Genomic DNA, 15,163 nt, shown 5'->3' on the forward strand with positions numbered 1-15,163 from the left:
ACACATAGCCTATATAATATATTCTTAAGATTTAATGGCCATTTCCCACTACATTTTGACTTTGGTTGGTTTTATACCACCTTAGGTAATTGATTCAAGAATATTTCCTTGTCATCTTTCCACTTTCATAGGGTACTCCACATTGACTTAAAATATATTCTAACTTGATAAAATATCATTATTGTGTATAAGAAAATTTTGGTTAACCCTTGGGGGTTTGTGTGTTGGCGAAGACTTGGGTGTGTTTCGAGTTACGGTGAGCTTGCCGCTGTGATTTTGTTGACACTACAAAGTGTAGTGTTTGCTTAAATTGTGGTACTGTCAGTCTAAACATGCACTATCGTGGATGTTGCGGTTGCTGCTATGCGTATTGTAGTAGTTGTAGTGTGAAATTTTGATTGAGAGAAGTTCTTAATGCAACGTTGAAAAACACTTAATGTTAAGATTTTTAATCACATTAGAAGTAAATTGAGTTTTGATAGCAGCAATATTGCGGTCGCAATTGCAGTTGCGGACCATAATTTAAAACGATGGTTATAGTCTTAATTTAAGTTTTCACACAGGTAAAAGACAGAAGTTGTGAAAGTTTACCAACGTGTGGAAACATGTTGGTCTTCCAAGAAATGATGGGTTGCTATCAACTTTATGACTTTGGCAATATGATAATATTGCTGCTCCATCCTATCGACATTCCATGTTAAATAAACATTCACAAAGATCTTATGCCCTTGTATATATAAACTGAGAACTAGCATATGAGAGGAAAACATAGCCTAGATTTGTTTCTGAGAAGGATCATTGCAGGCATGGTAAGAACATTCTTCCGTTTATTCGTGATTCTTCTCGGCCTTTCTCATCTTATATGCTCGACCGCAGTCCCAGTCACAAGTAAATCCTACAACTTTTATCGTTTATTCTCATGAAATTCATTGCTAATCAAAACATGCATGTAGTTTTCCTTCATCTTCTTAGTCCGAGTCTTATATATGACATGTTTGTATTAAGCAGGAACTGAAAACCTTATGCAAGATGTCCAAGTTCACCTAATTACTCTGGAAAATACCCCTAAGGTACAATCTGATACTCTCTAAGACTATTAATATTGCACTATAAAAAAAAACCATATACACCAATTTGAACGCGCTTATGTTTGCAGGTTATTACTGAGAAAAACTTGCAATTGGAAGAGTTAAACATTACTGAGAGGATGGATTTAGAACTCCATGATTATCCACCATCTGGCGCGAATGGTCGTCACACTCCAAGAGCACCATAACGATGCGCTGGCTGATAAAACATTAGTTTCTATGTAAAACATTATATTAAGTTGACATGTGAGTTGCAGAAGCATTTATGTATGATGAAAGAAAAGACTAATTAGTGTTTGGTTATGGGATCTCAAGAACTCATGTATGGTTATTAACTTCAACTTATGTAACTTCTGCTTATTTGTGCTGTCACAGACATGATCTTTCATCAGTTTTACACTGTCAATTCCAACAGACATAACATGCATGTAACATAACATAAGCAATTAGCATCTCTTAGAAGCTGAAAATTGGATAAATTAATTATTCATATTGGTGCAAAAAATCCTCCACCGTCCAACTATATATTAATTAAGTTGCTAGATAGGGATGCATTTGGAATTTAACCGACAAACATCCTTTTTCTTTTGGCACTACTTTTGTCCAGAAAAAGATGTTTAAAAATGAAGAATTATTTGTCCACCCACAGATTGTATAAACCATGTTCCTGAAAAGTGAACTCAGAACTAATCCAAAATGTTTGTTTAATTTATGTAATTATGATATTGGCCACTTAGTAGACTTAAAAATATCTTATATTATATAATCTACATTTTTTATATAGTATTTATCATAAAGACAAGTTCAAATCATGAAAAGAAATTATGTGTAACTGAATAGTCCACATGGGACAGAACAGAAAGAAAATTGTTTCCACAACAAATGACATGCAAATTTAGTACTATTAGACAAGAAAGGTTTGAATGATTATTCTTGTGGAGATGGAGCAATAGAAGGTGCTGGTGAAGGAGACGCAACTTGATCAACACGCGAAAATCCAAATTTCTTAATAAGTTCATTTGCAATTAGTTCATTAGCACTGTCCGAGGGATGATACTCGTCCCAAAACACGTATTTGCTTCGGTCGGAGCATAGTATTGACGCAGGTACACATGTAAGCGCGGGTCGGATCCTCCCAAACGAACAACATGGCGAGTCTGAGTTTTCGAATCCTACAAACCAAACATAATTAGATTAAAACGGATCCTAATAGTATATGCATGCGCGAGTAACATATATGTACTTACCGTACTTAGCCGGATTACTAATCAAATCAGAGACAACATCATACGCATCTCCGAATCTATAGTTTGAATTCGGAAGTTGTTTCGCCAATTCATCGACGAGTTCACTTGAAGCTTTATTAAAAGCAACAGCTAGTTTGTTAACTTTTTCTCTACAATTTCCAGTTGTGGTAAGCACCCTTTGAAGTGGAATGCAGCCCATTGGACCCAACCCAAACACCATCAATTGTCTTGCTCCTAAACTATGAAGAACCTAAAAACACAAACAATACAAAAACTATAAATATTCTCATTAAGTAAATGAAGCATGATTGATTCCTTTAGAGTCATGAATTCAATAAACCTTTAGTTGTCTTCTTAGTGTTCCTATCAAGTAGTCCATGAAGGTTTCATCATTGTATGTCCATGAATCAGTGTAAACAGGCATCAAGTAGTTGTTGATAAAGTCATTGCTACCTAAAGCAACAACATAACGAGCTTCTCGAAAAAAGTTCTCCGCAGCTCTTTTTCCGATTTTGCTTCTGATTAGTTCTTGTGTCCCTTGGAAGAGTTCGATTTGTTTGTCTAGTGATAACTTTTCAATCTGCATGAAAAATAATTGGTTCATCCAAAATACATCAGTATTGGATAAATGCCATGAGACACATATAGTATATAAGTTGACACTTGCAACTCACAAAATAAGTGCCGGTTTCATTCAAGATTCCACCACCACCAGAAGCATAGTTCAATCCATTTATTAGTATATCTTTCTCGGTTAAAGATGCGTCTAGGACCGGAGGTGGCCTAGGTAGGCCTAAATTGTCACCTGAAGATATATAACATCATTAGTACTGAGATTTCTGAACAAAGATGTGTCTGGTACTTGTATATGTGATTATATTCAACTTCTGAATGTTTTATAGCTTAAAAATGAAAAGATTTTACCGATAATATCAGCAACGGTGCGACCATTAGAGAATCTTCCATTAGGCAACCCATTACCCATGTCTATACCATACCAAGGGAGGTTTGCTTGAGCAAGGCTTCTGGAGAGATGCTTATTGTTTCCAACATCAGAAAGAGAGTCTCCAAAAATGAATTGCACAATCTTACAATCGAATCCTTCAAGCTTAATTCCGAAAATGATGGCTACAATAATAACAATTATCTTCATGTTAATTAATTTGTCTTGTAACACGATTATGTTATTTTCTTAAATATGTAGGTTGGTTTTTATAGTAGCTAGCAAATGGAAAATTTTAGATCTTGACAAATGTTAATTACAATTTGGTAAATGTCATGGACATGCAATAGAAGGAACAAATTGTTTGATATACCAACTTTTTTATTGATTCAAAACTACTGCAACTACCCATATATTTTGTTCATACTTGGTGAGTAAAATCTCGAGTGTCTGATGAAAGTCATGTATTTTTTGTATGATAATTTGAAAATGAAATCCATGCCAAGTAGAAATTGAATGCGTGGTGGTGATACTCAAAATTTAATTCTCAACCAATGCGTTAGATGTTCTTAGGGTAAATTGTTACGTACGTTATGTTAGCCTAACCAGGAAATACAACAATGTTCAAAATTTTGTCCCAAAATTGAAAAACTCACATGCCTCGAGTATGGATTACAATTCTACCCATTTTAAGTGGTTATTTACAAAAATTATCCATAACATGGAGATAAAAATGCATAAGTGGGTACCGATATGGACATAGATATTTCCTCGTTAAAATAAACTGATATAGATATGGGTACATGTATCTTAATACTCACTCAGCCTCGTACCCATATTTATATATTTTTTATTTCTATTATATATATATATATATATATATATATATATATATAATATATATATATATATATATATATATATATATATATATATATATATCAATTTTATTAAACATTAATATTAAACTTATATGCATTTTAATATAAATGTTTGTTTATTTTGTAATTCAACAATAAAATTTTTGTTTTTTTTAAATGAAAAATTTAAAATAGCATGATAAATTATAATTGATTTATAATTTTTTATTAGAAATACGGATAGGGTACATGTATTGGTGCAAATCTTGGTGTACAAGCGAGTATGACCTTGGGTACAAAGATTTTTTCAAATAGCAAGTATGGAGATGAGTACTATTATATCCTACTCAAACCCTATCCATTGTCTGTTTAAAGGTTGTAATTCGATGTTCTGTTGGAAGCTAGCATTCGAATGTGTCGAAGTAGCTAATCGAAGTTCAGGAGTTAGCTGTATTAGAATGAATCGAATACAACATATAGTTGTGTCGAAATGCAACTTGAAATTTTGTACTTTGCATTTTATATGTTTTAGGCTTGTGCCGATTTGTATAGTTTTTGGGTTTGAGTTTTAGTTGCCTATGTAAATGACATAGTATGTTGTAAATCATTTAGAACAACACTCAATATAAAATCACAACTTTACAGTTCATTTTTCTCTCTTTTCTCTATTCTTCTCCTTCTCCCATCTTTCTTAAAAATCTTTTGTTCTAACAAATTGGTATTAAGGAACCCGAATCTGTAATGGCAAACAAAAACACAACATCAACGCAGTTTTCAGCGAATATACCAATTTTAAAGGTGAAAACTGCGAACGATGGGTTGTACAGATGAAAGGCATATTCAGATTTCAAAATGTGGCTGAAATTATGAATGATGGAGTACCAGCATTAGAAGCGAATGCAGATGATGTTTAGCAAGCTGCACACAAAGAACGAAGAAAGAAAGATGGAAAAAGTTTATTTTTGATTCAATAGTGTGTGAATTATAACATGTTTGGGAAGATTATTGAAGAAGAAACGATAAAAGGAGCGTGGAACAAGTTCAAGAGCTTGTACGGTGAAGACAAAAAATTGAAAAGGGGGAAGTTGCAAACGTTGAGAAAGAAATTTGAGATAGCTCAAATGAAGAAAGATGAATCAGTCTCGGAATATCTTTCACGTGTGGAGTTGTTAATGAACCGGATGAAATCGTGTCGTGAATCAACCAATGATTTACAAAACATTGAGAAAGTATTGAGATCTTTAACTGCGAAGTTTGATTACATTGTAGTGTTAATTAAAGAGTCCAAGAACCTGGCTGAGATGAAGTTAGAAAAACTTCAAGCTCATTAGAGGCTCGTGAGATGAGGTTGAAGCAGAGGAACTCGGAAAGGGAGAAGGTGGATGAACAAATACTACAAGCAAGATTCATAAAAAAATCTAGAAAAGAGAAGGGAAAAAATCCTTCTAATTATGAGAATTCAAGCAAGAACTCAAATAATCACTCTAATTCAATCAAGAAAGGCATGAGCAACAAGTATTTGGGGAATAAAGTTGACATGAAGGAGGTGCAGTGTTACAACTGTCAAGGATTTGGCCACTATGCTCGAAACTATCGAAGGAAGAAGGAAGCACAAGCATAAGATATTGATGAAGTGTAGTATGCACATGCCAAAGATAGCGATTCTGAGAATGTGTTACTCATGTCTAACACACAGTCGAACACTTGGCAAACCAACATGTGGTACCTGGTTTCAGGATGTAGTAACCAAATGACTGGTAATAAAGATTGGTTCACCAAGCTAGATGATAACACTGAAATTCACCGTATTTTCGACTCCGATTTCGCATGCATTTTAGTAGTTTTATTGTCATTTTGTTGTGTTATTACTATGTTTTTCTTTGTTTTCAGGTTTTTACTTCAATCGGAGCCCCGATCGAGAAAAGGAGTGAAAAAGAGCTAAAAACCCTAAAATTCAGCATTTTGTACTTGTGGCTTCCACCATGGCTGGCGCCATAGACCCTGCCATGACGTGTCCCAGCTCAACTTCCCTCAACTGCCATGTTCCCCACTACTTCCACTAAGGCGCCTCAGATTGGCCTTGTGGCGGGCGCCATGGCCTTGTGGCGGACGCCACAAGAGGAAAAGTTTTCCCTCCCATTTTCAAGTTGAAGGGCATCCTTGTCATTTCCATCTTTTTACTTGCTTATAAATAGAAACTCGAAATCACTTGTTTAGGCATCCAAACTTAGAGCAGAGGAAGATCCAAACTTAGAACAGAGGCAAACTCAGAGCAACTTTATTTCACTTAGGCATATATTCAGTATTTTAAAGTGGTAATCGCTTCGCATTGGGGTGTTACCACAATTGTGTAATTGAGTCTGTGATCGAGTCTGTAATCGAGTTTGGAGCACTTTGGAAGGAAGTTAATCCTGCCGCCATTTTCATTTCCGCTTTGCAATTTACTCAACCCTCCGATTGGAACAGGTTTTTATTACTTTGCCTTTACTTTATTTATTTCCCGCACTCACTTTACTTTATTTATTTTCTCGCACTCGCTTTACTTTATTTATTTCCCGCACTCGCTTTACTTTTATTTATTTCTCGCACTCGCTTTACTTTATTTATTTTCTCGCACTCGCCCTACTTTATTTATTTCTTGCACTCACACTACTTTTATTTACTTTCCGCACTCGCACTACTTTTATTTAAATTAATGCACTTTTACTTTACCATGTCTAACTAAATTTATAAGGTTAGAATGTAAGGATCGTAATTGAACTGATAATCCGTACAATTGTTCGTAGAAACACTTAAGGGCTAATTTAACTTTCAACTTAAGTTTTCCCGCACTTAATTTCCGTTGGGTAAGATCGAAAGCCGTCCAACGCCTATCTAAACTTAATTGTTTTTAACTATTTCAAAAACAGCGAAAGCGTTTTGTTTAGTTCATTAGGAGTTTTTAACTTAAGAAGAAAAGAGATTTTAAAACTATTTTCGGACGCGTTTATAAGTTTAGAGTCTGGTTCGTTAGAACCTCTTTTGGTTAAGAAATCCAGGTTATAATACTTTTCAACTTAGTCAAGATACTATATTTCTTAAAAATAGGTTTACTACTCTAACGCAATACGCGCCTTTTTATAAGTGACAATAAGAGGGTTTGATTAGGGAGTACAACTCGGTTCTAAATACGCGAAAGTGTCAGTTCCTGTTAAATTAGTTCTTTTCAAAGTAGGAAACATTGCCCATAAGTAGTTCTATTAGCAAGTACTTGGATTATTAATTGATTACGTGAATTACATTCGACCCTGTCTTTATTAATTAAACTTTATTAGACACTTTACTTTCCATTGCACACTCTAAAAACACCTATTTTGATTGCCTTTGATAAACACCATAACAACAGATAACGATAGATTGACACTTGGTCTCTGTGGATTCGACAATCTTTTATATTACTCTGACGCGTTCGTACACTTGTGAAAAGCACGCATCAAGTTTTTGGCGCCGTTGCCGGGGACCAATTTCATCAAATTTCATTTCCCTGTTGTTATATCGTTTGGACTTAGGCTATTTCCCGCCGGTTAATGCGAAGGACTCACAGCACCGGAAGTTTAAGCTTAGTATACCCTCTGGCAGAACCTGAACGTTACGCTCGCGAACGTTTATTCTTTCATAGAATTAAGAGAGCTATGGCCGAAGATCAAAACCAAAGACCTCTTAAGGATTTCGCTCAACCATCCAATGAAGAACCTAGTTCTAGTATAGTAAACCCAACCATCCCAACTAATAATTTTGAACTTAAACCATCCCTGTTACAACTAGTGCAACAGAGACAATTCGCAAGTCTCGCTACTGAGAACCCAAACCAACATTTAAAAATCTTTCTTCAATTAGCAGACACTTTTAAAACCAATGGAGCTTCTCCTGAGGCAATACGTTTAAGATTATTCCCTTTTTCCCTCAGAGATAAAGCCTTATCATGGTTAGATTCCCTTCCACCCAATTCCATTACGACTTGGGATAACCTTAGAAGAGTATTCCTTGCTAGATATTTCCCCCCAAGTAAGACCGCCGTTCTTCGAAACCATATAACTAGATTTACCCAAAACCAAGGAGAATCGCTGTTCGAAGCTTGGGAGAGATATAAAGAGTTGTTACGAGCATGCCCACATCATGATTTAGAAAATTGGTTAATCATTCAGACCTTCTATAATGGACTTCACTATAACACTAAGATAACCATCGACGCTGCCGCAGGTGATGCTCTGATGAACAAACCTTATCCTGAAGCTAGTGCCCTCATTGAAGATATGGCTCAAAACCATCAATCATGGGGAGTCGGACGAGCGACAATAGAGAAGAAGGAAGCCCAAGGAGGAGTGCATGAACTAAGCTCTATAGACATGATGCAAGCTAAAATGGACGCATTAGCCCTCAAGGTCGAGCATATGTGCATAAACCCGAATACTGTAGCCGTAGTCTCGTCGGATTGTGAGATATGTGGAACCAAAGGACACCAATCTGCAGAATGCAGTCTGTTAAACGAAACCCACTCCGGGCAAGTGAACTACACCCAAGGGAACCCATACTCGAATACTTATAACCCTAGATGGAGGAATCACCCGAACTTCTCCTATAAGAACAATGCACCTCGAGACCTAGTTACCAAGCCCCAAGATCAAATCAACCTATGCCACCAAAGCCGAGCCTTGAGAAAATTATGGAAAATTTTATCACTGCTCAAACCCAACAAAACAAGGAGTTCATGAACCAAAACATTCATGTTAACGAATTGATTACTCAGTTAGGAACCAAGGTTGACCAAATAGTTACTCATACTAAGATGCTTGAAACCCAGATCTCTCAGGTAGCTTTAAACCAAGCCCCTCAGACTACACCAAGCCCCTCTTTAAACTATTACCCTACGAAGTGGGAACGCTTATGATGAGCCACCAAACCCTAGATTGAGTGAACCCAAAACTTCTAAGGAATATACCAAGCCCTCGGACGAAGTAAAGGAACCAGAGGAATCTGAAAACCAGGAAGGTCGAGAAAAAGGAGAAGAACCTAAAGATAAAACTTACGTACCACCCCCGCCATATAAACCACCTATACCATATCCGCAAAGGCTCAAACAAACCCAGATCAATAAATATTATCAAAAATTTATTAAAGTTATAGAAAAACTTCATGTAGAAATCCCTTTCATAGAAGCCATCACCCAAATACCTTCTTATGCAAAGTTTCTCAAAGACATCCTTACCAACAAATGTAGACTTGACGATCCGAAGCCTTTGGAATGTAATGCTATTTCCGAGGACAAATTAGCAAAGAAAGATAAAGATCCTGGAAATTTCTCCATTCCTTGTCTTTTGGGAAGTCATGTCATGGAAAAAGCTTTTCTAGACTTAGGAGCTAGTGTAAGCCTAATGCCTTTAGCAGTTTGTGAGAGGTTAAACTTAGGAGAATTACAGCCCACTAAGATGTCACTTCAGTTGGCCGATAGATATGTTAAGTATCCAATAGGCATTTTAGAAGATGTCCCTGTTAGGATAGGTCAGTTATTTATCCCTACTGATTTTGTTGTCATGGACATCAAAGAGGACAATGATATACCAATCCTTATAGGTAGACCATTCTTATCAACTGCAGGAGCCATAATAGATGTCAAGAGAGGAAAGTTGACCTTTGAGGTAGGTGACGAGAAAATAGAATTTATACTTTCGAAATTTCTTATGGCACCTGTGATGGGAGACGCGTGTTATGCCTTAGATATCATTGATGAATGTGTTAGAGAATTAGAACAAGAAGAAATTATAAAAACAATTAAGTTACCATCAACCCTCATAATGGAAGATGATGACTTTAAGAAACCCTACATCGATGATAACCTTTACGAATGTTTATCCCTTACCCCAGATCCTATGCCATGCCCTAAGAAACCAACCTTAGAACTTAAGGAACTGCCTAAGAACCTGAGATATGAGTTCCCCGATGAAGAGATGAACCGTCAAGTTATAGTCAGTGCTACCTTGAGCCAAGAGGAAACGAACCAACTTTTAGACGTTTTACAAAGATATCCCTCAGCCTTAGGATATAATATCTCGGACCTGAAAGGTATAAGCCCATCCGTATGCATGCATCGGATTTCGCTAGAAGAAGATTCAAAACCCTCCAGAGAACATCAGAAAAGAATAAACCCTATAATGAGTGATGTTGTTAAAAAGGAAGTTCTTAAGTTACTTGAGGCGGGTATAATCTATCAGATCTCGGACAGTAAGTGGGTGAGCCCTTTGCGTGTAGTACCTAAAAAGGGAGGCATCACAGTCGTGCAAAACGATAAAGGCGAACATGTAGCAAAACGATTAGAAGGAGGATGACAGATGTGTATAGATTATAGAAAATTAAATAAAGCAACCAGGAAGGATCATTTCCCATTACCATTTATAGACCAGATGTTGGAGCGTCTGGCCAGACACTCTTACTTCTGCTATCTAGATGGATATTCTGGATTCTTCCAAATACCTATCCACCCCGAAGATCAAGAAAAAACTACTTTTACATGCCCTTATGGAACTTTTGCCTACAGACGAATGCCATTCGGCCTCTATAATGCCCCAACCACTTTCCAACGCTGCATGATGTCCATCTTTGCAGACTACCTAGATGGTATCATGGAAGTGTTTATGGATGATTTCTCGGTTTGTGGATTTGATTTCCACAACTGCCTAGCTAACCTTGAGAAAATCCTGGAGAGATTCGTTGAGGTGAACCTCGTGCTAAACTGGGAAAAGTGTCATTTCATGGTGACCGAAGGAATAGTTTTAGGACATATAGTTTCCGAAAAAGGTATAGAGGTAGATAGAGCTAAAATAGAAGTCATAGAAAACCTAAAACCCCCTAAAACTATCAGAGAAGTCCGAAGCTTTCTTGGACACGCTGGATTCTATCCGCGTTTTATCAAGGACTTCTCTAAAATAACTAAACCTTTAAATGGACTTTTAATGAAAGATGCTGAATTCATTTTTGATGAAAAATGTAATGACGCATTTAATCTTTTAAAGCAAGCATTAATCTCTGCACCTATTATGAAACCGCCTGATTGGTCGGAACCTTTTGAGATAATGTGCGATGCTAGTGATTACGCAGTTGGAGTCGTTCTAGGACAAAGGAAAGATCAAAAATTACATGCTATTTATTATGCCAGTAGAACCCTAGACGCTGCCCAACTTAACTACGCAACAACTGAAAAAGAATTACTCGCTGTAGTTTTCGCAATAGACAAATTTAGATCTTATCTAGTAGGAGTAAAAATTATAGTTTACACCGATCATGCTGCCATTCGTTACCTATTAAGTAAAAAAGATGCCAAACCCAGGTTACTCCGATGGATTCTATTACTGCAAGAGTTTGATTTAAATATAAGAGATAAAAAAGGCACTGAAAATGTAGTAGCCGATCACCTCTCTAGGCTAGAACATCTAAAACCAGAACTAGTACCCATAAATGATGATTTCGCCTATGATAGACTGATAGCTAAACTAGAAACCATTGAAAATGATAACCTAAGCACTCATGAGCACTTCAAAAATTCCTTAGCAATAAGTAACGTACCATGGTATGCAGACTTTGTTAACTACCTAGCTACTGATATAGTACCCCTGATCTTGACTACCACCGCAAGAAGAAATTCTTCCACGATGTGAGAAACTTCTATTGGGACGAACCTCTCCTTTTCAAAAGGGGTAAAGATGGCATTTTTCGTCGTTGCGTTCCGGAAGAAGAGGTAAATAGTATTATCAAGCATTGTCATTCTGCACCTTATGATGGACATGCGAGCACCTCTAAGACATACGCTAAGATTCTTCAAGCTGGCCTATTCTGGCCTACCATGTGGTGTGATGTCTATGCTTGCATTGTCAAATGTGATAGATGCCAACGCACTGGAAACATTTCAAGGCGTGATGAAATGCCTCTAAGAAACATTCAGGAAGTAGAACTCTTCGACGTATGGGGTATAGATTTCATGGGACCTTTCCCACCATCCTTAGGAAACAGGTATATCTTAGTAGCTGTAGACTATGTGTCTAAGTGGATTGAAGCTATAACTGCACCCACAAACGACACTAGGGTAGTAATCAAACTATTTAAAAACTACATATTCCCTAGATTTGGAACACCACGTTTAGTCATAAGCGATGGAGGATCACACTTTATATCGAGGATATTTGACAAACTTTTAAGAGAATATGGAGTTAGGCATAAAGTAGCAACACCATACCATCCACAAACTAGTGGCCAAGTAGAAGTATCTAATAGGGAGATAAAACAAATCTTAGAGAAAACTGTTTCTATTTCTAGGAGAGACTGGTCTCAGAAGCTTCAAGAAGCATTATGGGCCTATAGAACCGCTTTCAAAACCCCTATAGGAACTACTCCTTACCAACTAGTCTATGGAAAATCCTGTCACTTACCGTTCGAATTAGAGCATAAGGCCTATTGGGCCATTAAAACTTTGAATTTAGACTACCTAGCCGCTGGAGAAAAGCGTACCCTAGACATTCATAAACTAGAAGAACTTAGGCAATCTGCCTACGAGAATGCAAAAATATACAAAGAAAGAACAAAAGCCTATCACGACAAAAGAATAGTAAAGAAAAACTTCAATATAGGCGACCCTGTTCTCCTTTTCAACTCTAGGTTACGACTCTTCCCTGGAAAGCTACGCTTAAGATGGACTGGCCCCTTCGAAGTATCCAAGATTCTGAGATCCGGAGCCGTAGAAATCAAGAACGAAACTTGTAGTCCATTCATTGTAAATGGACAAAGACTGAAGCTCTACGAAGGAGGAGACATTCCAGCATACTACTCAAGCCACACTCTAATTGATCCACCAATTCCTACTACTACAGGTGTATAAATTCTAATCGTCAAGCTAATGACGTTAAACAAGCGCTGCGTGGGAGGCAACCCATGGTTTTTTGTTTTACTTTTTCGCATTTATTTAATTTAATTTTAGTTTATTTTTATTTTTCACCGAGACTAAATATTTGAATGGTTTATACTTTCAGGATCACTTTCCTAACTTCTTCAGGATGCAGGATTTCGACGATATGCACGTGGCCTATAGAGATGACACTCAGAGAGAGCACTACATCGCTCGTTATCAGCGCCCTATGGCACCCACACGTTATCCTGATCAGCACTGTATGGAGGCACTGGGTATCGAGCCGAGTATCCGATTCCTTAGCCACCAGCTTCACTGGGACGAGTTTGCCGACGACTTGAGTAACACCTACAGGAACCTGACATTGGAGTTCCTGAGCTCATTCGACTATGACCCATACTCTGGACCAGATGGGTATGCTGCTTTCGGGCTCTTTGGAGTTGAGTACTCTTTCAGTCAGAAAGAGTTCGGCGACCTATTGGGTTTCCAGACCACTCCTGATGCTATCCCGGAGACACATATGGGATATTTTCTAGGTAAGGAGGTGGAGAAGTTTTGGAGTGATATATCGGGTGGCGGAAGCCAGGATCCGTCTACGCAGCTGTCTCTCTACTATTTTGTGCATCCTAATCTCGCCCAGTAGCATGTGGGAACTTTTTGTTATGTGGTCTCAGCGGTGTCTCCAGATCGACCGAAGGAGTCATCCATGTGGGCGGGATCATTACGCAGATTGCTGTCGCTTTAGGTCTGTCTCGCAAGCTGTTACATCTCCGGACCTACTGTGGGTACACTACCATGGACATCGACTTCTGTTTGACCAGAGGGTTGATGAGGAGAGCCTCTTTCCACCCATGTCAGTTCTGATTGCTAGTCGACAGCGAGGCTATTCATTATTTCACACTGCCAGATCCTATGATGACCAGTGTGCATGACCCAGCGAATTGGAGTTATGCTCTGGAGGGCCAGGGAGAGACCGTCGAGGAGCCGAGATCACCACCCATTACTGAGTACATGCCTACACCACCTTCTCCCAGGATCACTGTTCTCTCTAATAATCTTTCATTGCAGACCCCCGACATCCGCACCCAGATTGTAGAGTGTCGTAGAGAGATTGCAGAACTTAGACAGGAGGTGGCTGACCTCACTTTACAGATGGGAGTATCTGATCTCACCCACGCTACCGAAGCCGACTGTTTATATCAGGAGATCGCAGAGCTCAGCAGGAGGTAGCCATGCTCCGTGGATCCACTCAGGAAGACGACATCCCTACTATATGATCTCACCATTTCATCTTATTTTATCTTTTTTTTTATATTTCTCGTATTTACATAACTCATTTTATATCATCGCATTTGGAATATTATATAAACTATGTCTATACATTGATATTATATACTATATATATATATATATATATATATATATATATATATATATATATATATATATATATATATATATATATGTCTTATGTTGTTTTATTTGCATTTTTTATTTTAGTCGTTTATTTATTTATTACACCTCACACTTCACCACCACACACCACACCATCTTCTTCTTCTGCAGGTACCACTCCTGGTTTTTATATTACAGAGGAGATGTGGCGTGACCACATGGCCAGAGAGCAAAGACGTGACGACATACTCTCTACCATCCAACAACAACTGGCGAATAACATGAGCTTCATGCAAGAATCGCAGCGGAGGACAGACAGGTCCTATGCAACTGTTTTACAGTCCCTGCAAACGATTACAAATACGCAAGCCCGTCATCAACAATACCACCAGAGACACATGGCACTCATCGAAGCCACTAAAGGTTCCATTTTGGGTAACCTTCGAGAGGTGAGGACCGCTCAGGATGCCTTGCAGGCGAGGATGGATCAGAGAGACCGTCGTCGTACCCGATCCCGTCGTCCTCCTCAGGATGGCGAGGGCACCGGTGGTCAGCAATAGGTCGTCAGGTAACTCTTCCCTTATCTTACTTCGAAACATTGGGGACAATGTTCGATTTAAGTATGGGAGGAGACTCTATCATCTTTTCTTTATTGCTTTTCTCGTCTTTTTCTTTGCTGTTTTTAGATAGTTTGTTTATTT

At 37.9% G+C, this 15,163-nt stretch overlaps 2 protein-coding genes and 1 non-coding gene across 3 annotated transcripts; 1 reads left to right on the top strand and 2 right to left on the bottom strand.

Annotated features, from left to right (window-relative positions):
- The first annotated feature begins 270 nt into the window (after positions 1 to 270).
- Positions 271 to 1,479, top strand: LOC127073790 (uncharacterized). The gene is made up of 3 exons (XM_051015011.1): positions 271 to 888; positions 1,009 to 1,070; positions 1,157 to 1,479. Exons 1-3 carry the CDS (start codon positions 756 to 758, stop codon positions 1,274 to 1,276), a joined length of 315 nt encoding a protein of 104 aa, XP_050870968.1. The 5' UTR covers positions 271 to 755; the 3' UTR covers positions 1,277 to 1,479.
- Positions 1,480 to 1,825: 346 nt separating this feature from the next.
- LOC127073791 (GDSL esterase/lipase At1g74460) lies at positions 1,826 to 3,515 on the bottom strand. The gene is made up of 5 exons (XM_051015012.1): positions 3,260 to 3,515; positions 3,010 to 3,140; positions 2,676 to 2,915; positions 2,336 to 2,585; positions 1,826 to 2,260 (listed from the first exon to the last, which is right to left on the bottom strand). The coding sequence occupies exons 1-5, from the start codon at positions 3,486 to 3,488 to the stop codon at positions 2,016 to 2,018; spliced, it is 1,095 nt and encodes a 364-aa protein (XP_050870969.1). The 5' UTR covers positions 3,489 to 3,515; the 3' UTR covers positions 1,826 to 2,015.
- Positions 3,516 to 8,193: 4,678 nt separating this feature from the next.
- LOC127077314 (small nucleolar RNA R71) lies at positions 8,194 to 8,300 on the bottom strand. Its single transcript, XR_007787150.1, has one exon. It is a non-coding gene; the product is annotated as a small nucleolar RNA R71 (small nucleolar RNA).
- Between the last annotated feature and the right edge of the window lie 6,863 nt (positions 8,301 to 15,163).

Source organism: Lathyrus oleraceus, chromosome 4 (assembly GCF_024323335.1).
Source record: "Lathyrus oleraceus cultivar Zhongwan6 chromosome 4, CAAS_Psat_ZW6_1.0, whole genome shotgun sequence".
Lineage (NCBI taxonomy): Eukaryota > Viridiplantae > Streptophyta > Magnoliopsida > Fabales > Fabaceae > Lathyrus > Lathyrus oleraceus.